We start from the raw sequence: 14,914 nt of genomic DNA, 5'->3' as shown, positions 1-14,914 counted from the left end.
CAAATAGATGGGGAAACAGTGGAAAAGACTTTTATTTTTTTAAGCTCCAAAATCACTGTGGATGGTGAATGCAGCCATGAAATTAAAAGATGCTTGCTCCTTGGAAGAAAAGTTATGACCATATTAAAAAGCAGAGACATTACTGTGCCAACAAAGGTCCGTCTAGTCAAAGCTATGGTTTTTCCAGTGGTCATGTATGGATGTGAGAGTTGGACTGTGAGGAAAGCTGAATGCCGAAGATTTGATGCTTTTGAACTGTGGTGTTGGAGAAGACTCTTGAGAGCCCCTTGGAATGCAAAGAGATCCAACCAGTCCATCCTAAAGGAAATCAGTCCTGAATATTCATTGGAAGGACTGATGCTGAAGCTGAAACTCCATTACTTTGGCACCTGATCCAAAGAGCTGACTCATTTGAAAAGACCCTGATGCTGGGAAAGATTGAGGGCAGGAGGAGAAGGGGACGACAGAGGATGAGATGGCTGGATGGCATCACCAACTCAATGGACATGAGTTTGAGTTAACTCTGGGGTTGGTGATGGACAGGGAGGCCTGGCATGCTGCAGTCCATTGGGTCGCAAAGAGTTGTACACAACTGAGCAACTGAACTCACTGACTGAGTGACTTAATAATGGAGCTACAACTTACAGCACGTAGAAGACTAAACCTGCTCAGGAGACTCAAAGGAGTAAATAGAGATATAGAAAGAAAACCAGGAAAATGCATCACTTATGGAAGCCAAGTGGAAAAATGACTCAAACAGAGAGTGGTCAATAGGATCAAATGATGCCGTATGAGGTCTGAATATTCTCCTCTGGATTTAGTGCCTCTGGGTGACTTTACCAAAAGATCTTCCAGTAGAAATTGGTCCCAGCTTCCAGTCTCTTTCCACATTTCTAGAGTGAGTCCCACTGTGCTGCCTGCTTGGCAGTGCCCTTTCCCTAGGTGTCTGGGTCCCAGCTCCAGGGGGCCCCTCCTCAGAGCTCCTGAAGTCAAAGCACCAGCTGGTACCTATTTGCAGTCATTCTAAGTTCCTAGGGCATGTCCCAGGCTTTGTTCCCTGGGAAGCCAACTCCGAGATGGAGATTAGAGTGCTGAAGCTTCACTGGGGAGTGATCTGAGGACCATCAACCTCTGGAAGAGAAGGGAAAGCATCAGGACCAGATGAGGGAGAATTGGGCTGTGATGCAGGCTCCACCAAGGCTCAGCCACCCCCACGGGCCGCTGTGAAAGGGCCTGGCCCTTCACTGTTGTCTGCTCGAGCCCTAAATGGAGACATCATTGGATGCAGCCCACTCCTGGGAGAGGGGTGTGATCCCGCGAGAGGGATGTGATCCCATGTGAGGGGACTCCTCCCAGGTAAAGGCAATTCCCATTCATAGCTGAGGGCTGTCCGCCAGCACCACCCTGCAGCTTATTACCTTCAGTCTTGAGTGGGGATCTAGGTGGCACAATCAGAATTCACTGCAAGGGTTTCTCCTCCAAGCCTCTACATTCAATCACCCCAACCTCTTCCCTTGGCGTCTCACCTAGGTGTTAACATCTCTCGATCACCTCCTGCCCGCTTTCTGCATTCTCCAACACCTGTCCCAGCAATTCCTCATGCTAGAGCCTCTTGTGCTGTTCCTGTTTGCGGATGGATGCACTTCTTCCACCAAAATGACACCTACACCATCAGGAAGGAACAGGCAGGGTGAGAAACCCACACTTTTGGACTGAATTTTCACCCTTTCGACCAGGTTGCATATAACCCTGAAAGGTCAAGTTGGGAAACATCAGGATGATGTTTCACTTTCTGCTCATTGGTACTCCCAGAATCATCTACTGCTACAGAAATCTGGAGTGAAATAACCAGGGACCCTGTGTCCTGTGCCCTCTGAGGGTATGCCCCGCAGGTAGGAAGGTGTCTGAACCCTCAGAGCCCCTTCCAGTGTAACCCAGTAACTGCATTTCCGACCTACTAGTGCACTAAATGGCTCCCTCCTGACCTGAAAACATTAGCACAGTCTCAACCTGAGCAGAAGCCTAACTTCACGTAGAAAGGACTCAGGCCTGAGGCTCAGTGACTGAAGCATGGTCTAAATGGGTCCTAAAGGGATAGGAGTGAATCGATGATTTCTTCTTTCCATTTCAGGCTGCACCAAATCTGGTTTTCAGCAGAACTAAAATGCAAGAGACCCAGACCAGCATATCCTAAACAGCCCTGGTCAGTTCATCAAGGGTCCATCAGCACATTTACGTGTAGACACAGGGGTTTCAGGAGACATGTCTGAACTATAATTCGCTGGTTTTCATCACCAGCATTAAGAAGCAGTCAGAATACAGTTCGCTTCAGTTATCCAGAGCACATTTTATTAATGAGGAAGGACTATGATTCAGATGATTAATTTCACAGGGGGAGTTTAAACCCTGGTAAGCACCACTCGTGTAATATGTACTAGGAACTTGATTACAAGGAAGAAGCAAAACACAAATCATTAATACCAAAACACCCCTCACTGAGAATAAGTCTCCCCACCCCACCTCCCACGACACATTAAAGACTTCAAATCTAAAAACCTAAACATATGTTACAAGATTTAACATTAAGACTCAAGTTTATCTTGTTAAACACGCTTTAAAATACACTGAGTGTCTTCTCGCCTTCCCTTGATTCTCCAGTTATGTGAAGAAGCCTTTTTCATCGTTTTTCTCCTCCGTGTCTGTCGTCTTCTCTGTCCCCAAGCAGGACCAAGGAGGACTGAGTAGATGCTGAGGTTGCGACTACGACGTCTGCTCTGCAGCCCATGTGTGCTAGCTCCGGAAGTGGTCCTCGCTGCTGGGGGGCACCTCCTTTTGTAGGTTTGCTCTGCTGGTCTTTCCGGCAGCTTCAAGCCAGGGATGCTGAAGGACCTGGTGGGCTGTGTAGCGCTTTTTGGGGTTTACCACCAGCAACCGGCTCACCAAATCTTTGGCAGCTGTTGGAATGATAGAAGGATGGAAAAATGAGATGGATGCAGATGGTTCGGAGTTTTCCTTTTCCATACAGGAAATAAGGACACAAACATCTGTGTTAGCAACAGGCGCTGGACCAGAGCACCACTGGCTCTCAGAACTGTCTGCCATGATGGAAACTTTCCACATCTGCCCTACCCTCTTGGGACTACTGAGCATTTGAAATTCATCTGGTGCAACTGACAAGCTGAATTCTTCTTGCATTTCCTTTTAATTCATTGACACTTAAATTCAAATAGCCCCATGCAGCTATAAGGCTACCATGTTAGACGTGAAATCATGAGGTCAGGCCCACCACTACCACCCATGGTGCCGTCCAGCCCAAGAGGACACACAGAGGCCATGAACCATACCTATACATATTTTAAATGTGTAAATCAAGGGAAAGATTTCACCTGAAAGGGCCAAAACGGAGGAGGACCACACAAGCTTCTGCTGCACTAAAAGTATTTCTGACTTTCACCCTCTGACCTTCCAGAGCCCCTGTGCCCCAAGGATACCCCTAGAGAGTTGACTATTCAAAATAAGCATCTCTAGTCTGTCCGATTCATAGACACTTCTGTGTGTGAGATGGCTTGGATCTTTCCAAATGAAGATTCCACGTTTCTGATATTTTTCCAGTTCTGAGGTTCTTCAACTGGCTTCAAGAAAAGTATCTGGTGACTCCAACTGGTGGTAAGACTTACATATCAAAGCAAGTCATGTGTTTGGGACGCTATGGAGATCTACACAAAGCTAGCAGGAAATAAAGGAAAGCAGAGGATGCAGACGGCCCAGGTACTGTAGCAAGTTCTCTGGGTATCGTTTCACACATCTGACCTAAAAACAGGCTCTGCAGTCAGATCCCAGAAGGGGCCCAGCTCCCCACCCCCAAACCCCCTCCTGCCTGGGAAGCCCCAAGTCTCACCATCAGAGATATTGTCCCAGTAAGGAGCCAGGAACTCAAAGCGGCCGAGCTGGATGATGTTAAAGAGCTCCTCCTGGTCCCTCTCTGGGCTGCGGAACGGGGGGAAGCCGCACAGGAGGATGTAGAGGATCACGCCTGCGGCCCACATGTCCACCTCCAGCCCGTAACCTGTGCAGTGGAGGCAGAAACACATCATCTCTTGGCTGCCATCTTGGTACGGAGGGGGTCTCAAAACCACACATTCAGCCAAACAGACAGCTCTGTGCGTATCCACTCCTGATGTCTCTATAGACTCAGTGAGTTCAAAATTTAACTCACCCTGTTCCCATCTCCCAAAGAGCTTTCTTTTCCAACACCCTGTGTTAGCTGGCGTGAGTCCTACTGTCCTGGCTTCCCAGAGTTCACGTAGTCTTTCTTTCTTTTTTTTTTTTTTCAAATATTTATTTACTTATATATTTACCTGGCTGTGCCAGGTCTTAGCTCCAGCATATGGGATTTTCAGTCTTCACTGTGGCATGGGAACCCTTTGTTGCAGCATGCAGGATCTAGTTCCCTGACTAGGGATCGAACCTAAGTCCCCTGCATTGAGAGTCCACCAGGGAAGTCCCCAGCTCATTTGCTTTCTTTCCTCTCTGACCCAAGAGAGTAATGCCTCCATTAAAACGTCCGTAGTCACTCACTACTCTCCTGTCACACTGTCACATTACCACGGCAACTCTGCTGGCCACACTGAGTCCAGACTCATTCGTGGGGAATCCAGGCTAACCCTCCCCGTCCAACTGCACTTCCCTCTGCTCTACTGAGGCTGGTTTTTCAAAGTCTCTGCCACCCAACTTCCATGCATAGGCTAATCTTTGTATCTTGGCTTCCCTGATGCATTTGCTGCTGGGATAAAACTCTCCCTTCTCCCTACCCCCAAGCTTATAACCCGTCTAGAGCTTTCCCATCTTTAGCCATCATAGGTAGTTTAACTGATTTCTCCTGGAGTACAAGGATGGCTAAATAATTATTCACATACTTGGAGCCATATAATAATGATGAAGATGATTTCCTCGTATATCCTTTACAGAGTCTATCACTAAACTAGCCCATTGGACCCTTATACAATATGAAATATATATATATTATTCATGGGGTTTGAATTGGGACCTCATTTTCCTTTAATTGTGAGGTTAAAAAGGAGTTTTAAAGCCAATTACCATAAGAACTGCTCCATATCTCTCCCTTAGAGGTAGCTTTGGGTGAGTGGCTAAATGACCTTGCTTGCTTGAGTTTCCCATTCAATTCTCCACCATCTTTCATCTCACTGTCCCACCAACGCACACACACTCACAGTCTCCTCTCTGTAATAAGAGCAGCCCTGATGAGGAAAAAGTTCTTATGCTTTGGTCAAGGAGACCTACTTCAAATATTTAATATACAAGTGCAAATGCAGAACCAATCTCTGAGATTTTTTTCACTGTTTCATGTTGAAAAATGTGAAATTTAAATATGAAAAAGTAAACACTGGTTAGTAAGCGAGCTAGAGTCCCACAGAACCATGTGTAACTGTTACCTTTCTCAGAGAGGATTTCAGGAGCTACATAAGTTGGAGTCCCACACACAGTAAATATAGGCCTCACCACATGCTTTGCAAGACCAAAATCAGCCAGTTTCAAGGTGGTAGATTTGTCCTCATTTCGCTGAACCTGCAGGAAGCCAAAATCCCCAAATCACCAAAATTGTGATGAGAACAAAGACGAAATAGAACAATGAACATAAAAATTCATGACAAGCAAACAATAAAACACAGGCGCTTATAGATTAACCTGACACTGACAAATTCAACTTGACCTCAGTGACACTTGCTTACTAAGAAGCCAATGAGTTAGATTTTCTCTGCTGTCCAATGTGGTAGTACCATATTGTCACAGATGGCTATTTATTTTAAATTAAATTCATTTAACTCAAGTTAAATTAAAAATTCAGTTTCTCAGATGCACTAGCCACGTTTCAAGTGTTCAAATGCCATCTGTGGCTGAGGACTACCATATTGGACCAGGAAAATCTACATTACCATCATGACAGAAAGCTCCATTGAGCAGCACTGAGTTAGAACAAGGATCAGTGATCAGTGATGTTTCTGAGCAAGTGTGTGCGTGCCTGCTAAGCTGCTTCAGTCGTGTCCAACTCTGTGACCCCATGGACTGTAGCCGGCCAGGCTCCTCTGTCCATGGGATTCTCCACGCAAGAATACTGGAGAGGGTTGCCATGCCCTCCTCCAGGGGATCTTCCCAACCAAGGGATTGAACCCAAAAACTGCAGGTAGATTCTTTACCAACTGAGCCACCTGGGAACCCCATTTTTTGAACACAGACTAGCTTTAACGAGAGCTAAAAAATGCTGTGCGTAACGCAAATTCTGACCAGAGGGAAAAAAAGAAAAGGAAGAGAAGTAGGAACTGGAATGAAAAAGTAGACAAATAAGCAGTGGAGGCTGAAATTGTATGGTTTACCTAACAAACACCTCTGTCACGCTTCTTCGGGCCAGGCATTGTGTATAACATATTACAGAATACTAATTCACATAATCCTCACTGCAGTCTTGTGAGGCCGCTCACATCCCCATTTTACAGATGAGCATATGGAGGCACAGTGACACAGTAAATGGTGAGCTGCAGTTTGAACCCCGAACACTTGGGCTTTACAGTCTGTGCTTATAACTAGTGTATGACCCCAAATCTTCCAGCAAAGGGTTATTTCTGTTGCAGGAGGGAGCACCTGGGGGGGCTGGAGGGCATTAGGCAGGGCTCTGGTTCTCCCTGAGCCCCATCAGTCCCACGGCACAGCGACACCCAAAAATGCAGGGCGGGCAGCCCCGCCCCACCCCACCCCCCACCCCCGATCTCCCCAGACAAGGGTAAGTGCTCCAAATATGCTTTGGTTCCTGCCAGAGAGCTTACATCTCTGTAAGCAGACTGTGTCTTAATCACTGAGCCCGAGTCACCGTTGCGCAGGCTAATCAATGTCTCCATAATTAACCTGACCTAATGGAATCAAGATTTCCGGGAGAAACATCAATAACCTCAGATAGGCAGATGACACCACCCTTATGGCAGAAAGTGAAGAGGAACTAAAAAGCCTCTTGATGAAAGTGAAAGAGGAGAGTGAAGAAGATGAAGATCATGGCATCTGGTCCCATCCTTTCATGGGAAATAGATGGGGAAACAGTGGAAACTGTCAGACTTTATTTTTTTGGGCTCTAAAATCACTGCAGATGGTGACTGCAGCCATGAAATTAAAAGACGCTTACTCCTTGGAAGGAAAGTTATGACAAACCTAGATAGCATATTCAAAAGCAGAGACATTACTTTGCCAACAATGGTCCATCTAGTCAAGGCTATAAACAGTTTTTCCAGTGATCATGTATGGATGTGAGAGTTGGACTGTGAAGAAAGCTGAGTGCCGAAGAATTGATGCTTTTGAACTGCAGAGTTGGAGAAGACTCTTGAGAGTCCCTTCGACTGCAAGGAGATCCAATCAGTCCATCCTAAAGGAGATCAGCCCTGGATGTTCTTTGGAAGGACTGATGCTAAAGCTGAAACTCCAGTACTTTGGCCACCTCGTGCAAAGAGTTGACTCATTGGAAAAGACTCTGATGCTGGGAGGGATTGGGGGCAGGAGGAGAAGGGGACGACAGAGGATGAGATGACTGGATGGCATCACCAACTCGATGGATGCGAGTCTGAGTGAACTCCGGTAGTTGGTGATGGACAGGGAGGCCTGGCGTGCTGCGATTCATGGGGGTTGCAAAGAGTCGGACACGACTGAGCGACTGAACTGAACTGAACTGAATGGAAATCACAGATGTAAAGCCAAAACACTCTTCTGCTTCGGTCTGTGTGTGGAGACAGACAACAGCCCTAAAGGGGACTGGGGAGGTAACTCTGAGAATAATCTACACTAGAAAATCTAGTTTGGAAGGGAAGGACAAAAAACCACGTGCTAACTTAAGTTTCCAGATGGGCCATCTTCATGAATCCCATTTGCTGGGTGACTAATGAAAAAAATCTGTGCCTTGCAAACATATGGAAATATTCCCAACCAAATGATCAGCAGTAAAAGCGTGTGGCTGATTGAATACACCCAAACAAACCATGTACATCTTTGCGATATAACAAAGACACCCTTCCCTTCCTCAAAGAAACCCCCTGATTCTAAAACCTGGCTGCATAACAGGGGGAGAAGATGAAACAGGAAGGAGACTCAGTTGTTCATTTTGAAATTTTTCATGAGATTTATTCTGAAAATGCATTATGTTAAATGTCCATGGGCTGATAGACATATTTTTCAAATACCAAATCTGTTTTCTTAAAGAAAATATTTTATGGCTTTTCCAAAATAATATATTGCTTCTTATCTCCATTGCTTTTCTCTTCAAGCCTCCAAATGATGAGACCCACAGCAGAAGCTGAGGAGTGGTTAAGATCTGCAGGGCTGTTTGCTCCTTCCAGAAAGTGAGATGCATCGTGTTTTTAATTCTTCTGTCTCCAGCCTCTGCTGTCATGAATTATGTAACATTTCTCAGAGCTGACAGTGTGACTTTAGACTTCTTGTTTACTTCACCTACAAGACCAGCCTAACTACATTTACGCTCACACACTGACAGTGTGAATTTTGTTTTGGGCTTTTTGTTTTCCGACAGGCACTTCACAATCTTGCCTTTGGAACAGTTCTTATCTTAATCCTTAAATTCAAATGAGTGACATCCTTCTGGAATAACTCTTCCTCCTAGAATTTGTGGAACTTTTTTTTTTTTAATTGAAAAGTGAAGTCACTCAGTCGTGTCTGACTCTTTGTGACCCCATGGACTGTAGCCCACCAGGCTCCTCAGTCCATGGGATTCTCCAGACAAGAATACTGGAGTGGGTTGCTATTTCCTTCTCCAGGGGATCTTCCCAACCCAGGGATCAAACCCAGGTCTCCCACATTGCAGGCAGATGCTTTAACCTCTGAGCTACCAAGGAAGCCCTTTCAATTTTTTAATTGAAGTATAGTTGATTAACTGCCCTGACTGGCTCAGCAGAATCTGCCTGCCAATGCAGGAGACAGAGATTCGATCCTTGGGTCGGGCAGATCCCCTAGAGGAGGAAATGGCAACCCACTCCAGTATTTTTGCCTAAAAGCAAAAATCCCGTGGACAGAGTCCAAAGGGTCGCAGAGTTGGACATGACTGAGCGCACACACATAGTTGACTGACAATGTTGTGTTAGATTCTGGTATACAGCAAACTGATTCAGTTATATATATATATATTTTCATATTCTTTTCCAATATAGTTACTGACAAGATACTGAACATAGTCCCTTGTGCTATACAGTAGGACCTTCTTGGTTAGCTATTTTATACATAGCAGTGTATACTGCTAATCTCAAACTCCTAGTTTATCCCTCCTCTACCCTTTTCCCTTTGGTGACCATGTTTGTTTTCTATGTCTGAGTGTGTTTCTGTTTTGTAAATAAATCCATTTGCATCATATTTCCAACTCCATGTATAAGTGGTATTGTATTTGTCTTCCTCTGACTTATTTCATTTAGTATGATAATCTCTAGATTCATTTTTATAAAAAGTATTTTTAATTTTTTAATTAGAGTATAATTGCTTTATAATGTTGTGTTAGTCCCTGCTGTACAACAACGTGCATCAGCTGTATGTATACATAAATCCCCTCCTTGAACCTCCCTGTCATCTCCCCCATTCCACCCCTCTAGGTCATCCCAGCGCCCAGCCAAGCTTCCTGTGCCATACAGCAACTTTCTTCTAGCTATCTATATACACGTGATAGAGTATCTATGTCCACGCTGCTCTCTCATTCATCTCACTCTTTCCTTCTCCCTTCTTCTGTGTCCACAAGTTCACTCTCTCTGTCTGAGTCTCTCTTCCTGCCCTGCAAACAGGTTCATTAGTACCATTTTTCTAGATCCATACATATGGGTTAATATACCATATTTATTTTCCCCTTTTTGACTCACTTCATTCTGCATGACAGACTCTAGGTTCATCCACATCTCGACAAACGACCCAATTTCATTCCTTTTTATGGCTGAGTAATATTCCATTGTATATACGTCGTACCACATCTTCTTTATCCATTCATCTGTCTATGGACATTTAGGCAGCTTCTTGTCTATTGTAAACAGTGTCGCTATGAACATTAGGGTGCATGTATCTTTTCATATTAGAGCTTTCGCCTTTCCCAGATCCTTTGTGCATGAATGGGATTGCTGGGTCATAGGTAACTCTATTCTTAATTTTTAAGGAACCTTTATACTATTCTCCATGGTGGCCGCAGACAATTTACATTGTGCAGAACTTCTGAAACCATCAAATTCTCCACCCAAATGGGCAACTCATCTAAAACATCCTCCCACCAGACTATCATTCACTTTGACTGAAATCTCAAGATGAAAAGATCCCACAGCTTCACGTGGCAGACCATACTGATTATAATCAGCTTAACATGTGAAGAGGTTCACCCCATACTGATTCAGAATTTCATCCCCACCCCGTTTTCTAAAACCTGCCCGCCCTCCACCCAGGTCACCTCTGGCTTCTCTAACAGGCTCCCAGGCGGTACCTTCCTGGGCCATGCTTGGCTGAGGGCCCGCCCACAGCCCCTGTGCCCACATCTGACCTTGCCCTCAGCCCAAATCTCCATTTCTCTGCCTTCAGGTCTATCTAAACTCACTTCTCTAGGTCACATTCCTTCCGCGGCTTGTTTTCAGTTGCCCTCTAAGAGAGAGTGTTAGAGATTACTTTATATGTTACTTCAACGACCGTTGATCCATCTAGGTCCAACATCCTTTTTCCCAGCCACACCAAAGTCCCCTTCTTTGAATGCAGGCAATCTATATTATTTACATTAGCAGCCCAGTCACATCTAGACTGTCTCAAAGATTCAAGAGGAATCGTTCTTCTTCTGAGCCATTAACAACTTCCTCTCCTTCAAGGCACAGCAGTCTGTTTTTTTAAAATTAATTTTTGGCTGTGAAGGCACAATTTAAGTATGATCTTGCAATGATCATCTCTGAACAGCAGGTGGCAGCACAGTACAGACCAAACAGCAAGCGGCTGCCCTAAGAAAAGGGATAAAAAGCTTATTTATCTTCAACTTCTTACTTGATCCTTCATGCTTCCTCTGGCCTTCTCCCTCCAAGTTTCCATTTCTAACTGGCCATGAGGACTGGAATGACCTTAAAAACCAATTCACATGGAAACGCCAATGTCTAAAATCAACTTACATGTCAACAGCAAAAAAAAAGAATGAAACAATCAATGGGGATGAAATTTTCCCTGGGACCTGTCACGTGACCAGCCTATGACACGCCTTTGGTGCCTACACATCATCACTTCTCCGGCTCCTGTTTGCTTCTCCCAGGGCTCAGTCAACACCACACAGCGCATTCCAACCCTGCCAAGGGAACACAGGCTGACAGAAGCAGCAATTAACACTGATATTTCTGCAAGCTGGAACTTCTCATAATTAAAACTTCTTTTGCAGCTCTCAGGAGTCTAAATAGCCCTAAAGGAAGAAGGAAATTAGCATCTTATCAGGAAATATGATCACTAGAAATAAAGTATGTTCAGTAACACAGGCCTAAAATTTTACTCTAGGGCCCAATTACCAGATATAAATATTTCTGCTGGTGAAAACAACATGATAAGCTTGTTGGATCCATTAAGAGTTCTTGGCACATTCTGGAAGTCTCTAAAGGCAGCCACAATCAGCCATGTAATCAAAAGTTAGTTCTGACATCATCGCTCTCCCATTTGGCAGAGACAGGTATTGATACAGACAGTAGCCATCTATTAAAGGAAGAAACAATCACTTTGATAATACAAAGCAGAATACAAAATTGAAGACGACCCAAGAGCATTAATTGATGGACAGCAGTCACCATGGTGATATTTACTAATATTAACTCTCAAAAGACCAGCCAAATTTGCAACATAATTATATCAGGAAATTTAGAGATGACACCTTTCTAAACCCAGATAATGAGCTTATTGTCAAAGCCACGACTCCCCAGATCTCTTTCTGAAAAACCACAATGCACCGATGCTAAGCAGGGTTGAAATTCTGACATAGTATGAACTTCGAGTTCATATGTGTATGCTTAGTCATGTCTGACTGTTTGCAACCCCATGACTATAGCCACCAGGCTCCTCTGTCCATGGGATTCTCCAGGCAAAAATACTGGAGTTGGTGGCCATGCCCTCCTCCTTCCTGACTCAGAAATCGAACCCATGTCTCCTGCATCTCCCACATTGGCAAGCAGTTTCTTTACCACTGAGCCACCTGGGAAGCTCATGCTGAACTTTACTCACCCAGAAAAGGACAAACACAGTTTAGAAATGTGATAGGCCCATTCTTTCAGAAAAATGCCAGCTAACAGATTATCCACAGGATACAAGAGATATTCTCCTATGCCACTAAATTTGGCTCAGATCGGTGGCTTTGTACAGCTTCTGAAGGGGCCACACCACCATGAAAAAAACCTTTTTATTTAAAAACAAAAAAAGTGGGCTTTCTTAAAAATCAGAAATAGGGTCTAAATATTAAATTAACAGCAGTTAAAAGACGCTTACTCCTTGGAAGAAAAGTTATGACCAACCTAGATAGCATATTCAAAAGCAGAGACATTACTTTGCTGACTAAGGTCTGTCTAGTCAAGGCTATGGTTTTTCCTGTGGTCAGGTATGGATGTGAGAGTTGGACTGTGAAGAAGGCTGAGCACTGAAGAATTGATGCTTTTGAACTGTGGTGTTGGAGAAGACTCTTGAGAGTCCCTTGGACTGCAAGGAGAGCCAACCAGTCCATTCTGAAGGAGATCAGCCCTGGGATTTCTTTGGAAGGAATGATGCTAAAGCTGAAACTCCAGTACTTTGGCCACCTCGTGCAAAGAGTTGACTCATTGGAAAAGACTCTGACGCTGGGAGGAATTGGGGGCAGGAGGAGAAGGGGACGACCGAGGATGAGATGGCTGGATGGCATCACGGACTCGATGGACGCGAGTCTGAGTGAACTCCGGGAGTTGGTGATGGACAGGGAGGGCTGGCGTGCTGCGATTCATGGGGTTCCAAAGAGTCGGACACAACTGAGCGACTGAATTGAACTGAACTGAACTGAACAACTCATGTACTAGACTGAAAACATAGCTATGCTGCAGTTTTCATCTTTCTCTCTCTCTCAAGATACACACAGACACACACACTCACTTCACTGCCTTCAAGGGCACTAAAACTTGTATGAACTGAGATATAAATCCATGAAGAGTTGCTGAATGACTTCTTTCAGGCAGTTAGCTTGTCCACACTCAATGTACTCCTTGCAGTTTTTCTATTTCCTGTAGCAAACCTCTTCATGCCATCTGCAAGTGCTGACTTTCAGTCCCTTAACACAAATGAGAGTCTCTCCTGCCCAAGAGATGAACCAGCTTGACAACCTGGTTCCGGGACCTTGCAGAGAAAATGCAAGCTCAGATGACTGTCCCCTAAAGAAAACGATCCTACAGGGTAAACAATCTTACTCCACATCCTCAAGAACATGTATCACTGTTCTAGCGATTTTTTAAGCACAGGCCCAAAGTGTCCCACACCCAGGCCTCTAATCTGAATCCTTCCTGCTTACACAACTCAGTGAAAACAACAGAGGAACTATACAGAACACTGCTCTATCATGATTCCAAAGCGGCCACTGTAAACAGAGTGCCACACTTCACACACAGGGAAGAACTGGGCTCAGACCTCAAACTGAAAAATGGTTGAGGACACTCAACTCATGCAAACACGGAATTCTTCAAGATTTCCTTGGTGGTTCACTGGTTAGGACTTGGCGCTTTCACTGCTCTGGGCCCAGGTTTGATTCCTGGTCAGGGAACTAAGATCCTGCAAGCCTCTTAGTGTGGTCAAAAAAAAAAAAAGCAAAAATGAAAATTTTCAAAGGGAGATTTACTCACAATGGTAATTCAGATCACTCAGGCAGTCAGTCAGTGTTCTGCAATTCTATGAATTTAGGCCAAAACAAAGTTGTTTGATTGAAGGGTCAACTAGACCTCACTTCACCAGATAATTAGCTTGACTCACTCAGAGTTTCATTCTGCTTGTGGGAGCAATTTAGGCAGATGAATGTACCGGGATGATGTTTCCAGGCTGGCTCTACAACCATGAAATGAAAGGAAACAGGCTAACTCCCTGCCCCCTCCTCCAAAAAAAAAAAAAGTATGGTTTACAGAGACCACTGCATCCATCTTCTCCAGCTTCATATGCAGCAATCTGGCTTTGGAGTCTTCCTCATGATGTCCACCTTATCATCAGACATGTTCTTAACATCATAATAATGACATCAGCTGCCGCTGATGGAAGGCTTGCTATTCACCAGGCAGCATGCTGGGGTCTATACACATCCACTCATCCAACTGATATTTATTGACTATCCACTATGTGACAGAACTGGTCTAGGTTTCACGGTACAGTCTGAATAAAACAATGTTCCTGCTGTCCTAGGACTTTCCAAGAGGAGCAAAAAGAGAACAGACAAATAAATATGAAACAGATCAGGTGGTGATCGAGGTTACAAATAAGAAAGTGGAATAAAGGGCCAGAGAGTGACCATGTGAAGCATGCTGTTCTAATGAAGCCCACTAGGAACACAGGTGAAGCTCAGAAACATGTTCAGTTGATTGCCTCATTGCAACAAGCGAGAAGGTGCACCTCGGGGATCCAAGCACCTTGGGGATCTAAGCAAGAGGGTGTTCAATGAACTAGTAAGATCTGGGCTGTGCCAGCTAATTTGGAAGAGGGTTCAAGAAAGTAGGATTTTGCTATGAATTGGAAACTGTCAGGATATGAGGGCAATTCTGTGACTGGACATCTTGGTAATTCTTATCTAAAAGGTGAGAAGAAGATGGGGCAGTGAGTCAGTCCCCAGGAAGGGAATACGTAGCCACACTTGTGGTCTGGACTATCCTGTTCTTAT

The 14,914-nt window shown here is 44.6% G+C and overlaps 1 protein-coding gene across 1 annotated transcript in view; it reads right to left on the bottom strand.

The window, feature by feature from the left end:
• Positions 1-2,790: 2,790 nt before the first annotated feature.
• DCLK3 (doublecortin like kinase 3) overlaps positions 2,791-14,914 on the bottom strand; it is a 42,851-nt gene continuing 30,727 nt past the window's right edge. Inside the window, exons 4-6 of the mRNA XM_068983095.1 lie at positions 5,454-5,586; positions 3,899-4,066; positions 2,791-2,954 (exon numbers count right to left, since the gene is read on the bottom strand). Coding sequence (XP_068839196.1) covers positions 2,791-2,954; positions 3,899-4,066; positions 5,454-5,586 — 465 coding nt within the window. The remainder of the gene's footprint in view (positions 2,955-3,898; positions 4,067-5,453; positions 5,587-14,914) is intronic.

This window comes from Capricornis sumatraensis, chromosome 10 (genome assembly GCF_032405125.1).
Source record: "Capricornis sumatraensis isolate serow.1 chromosome 10, serow.2, whole genome shotgun sequence".
Classification (NCBI taxonomy): Eukaryota; Metazoa; Chordata; class Mammalia; order Artiodactyla; family Bovidae; genus Capricornis; species Capricornis sumatraensis.
Note: the sequence above shows the minus strand (reverse complement) of the source record. Positions and strands in the feature narration are given on the sequence as shown.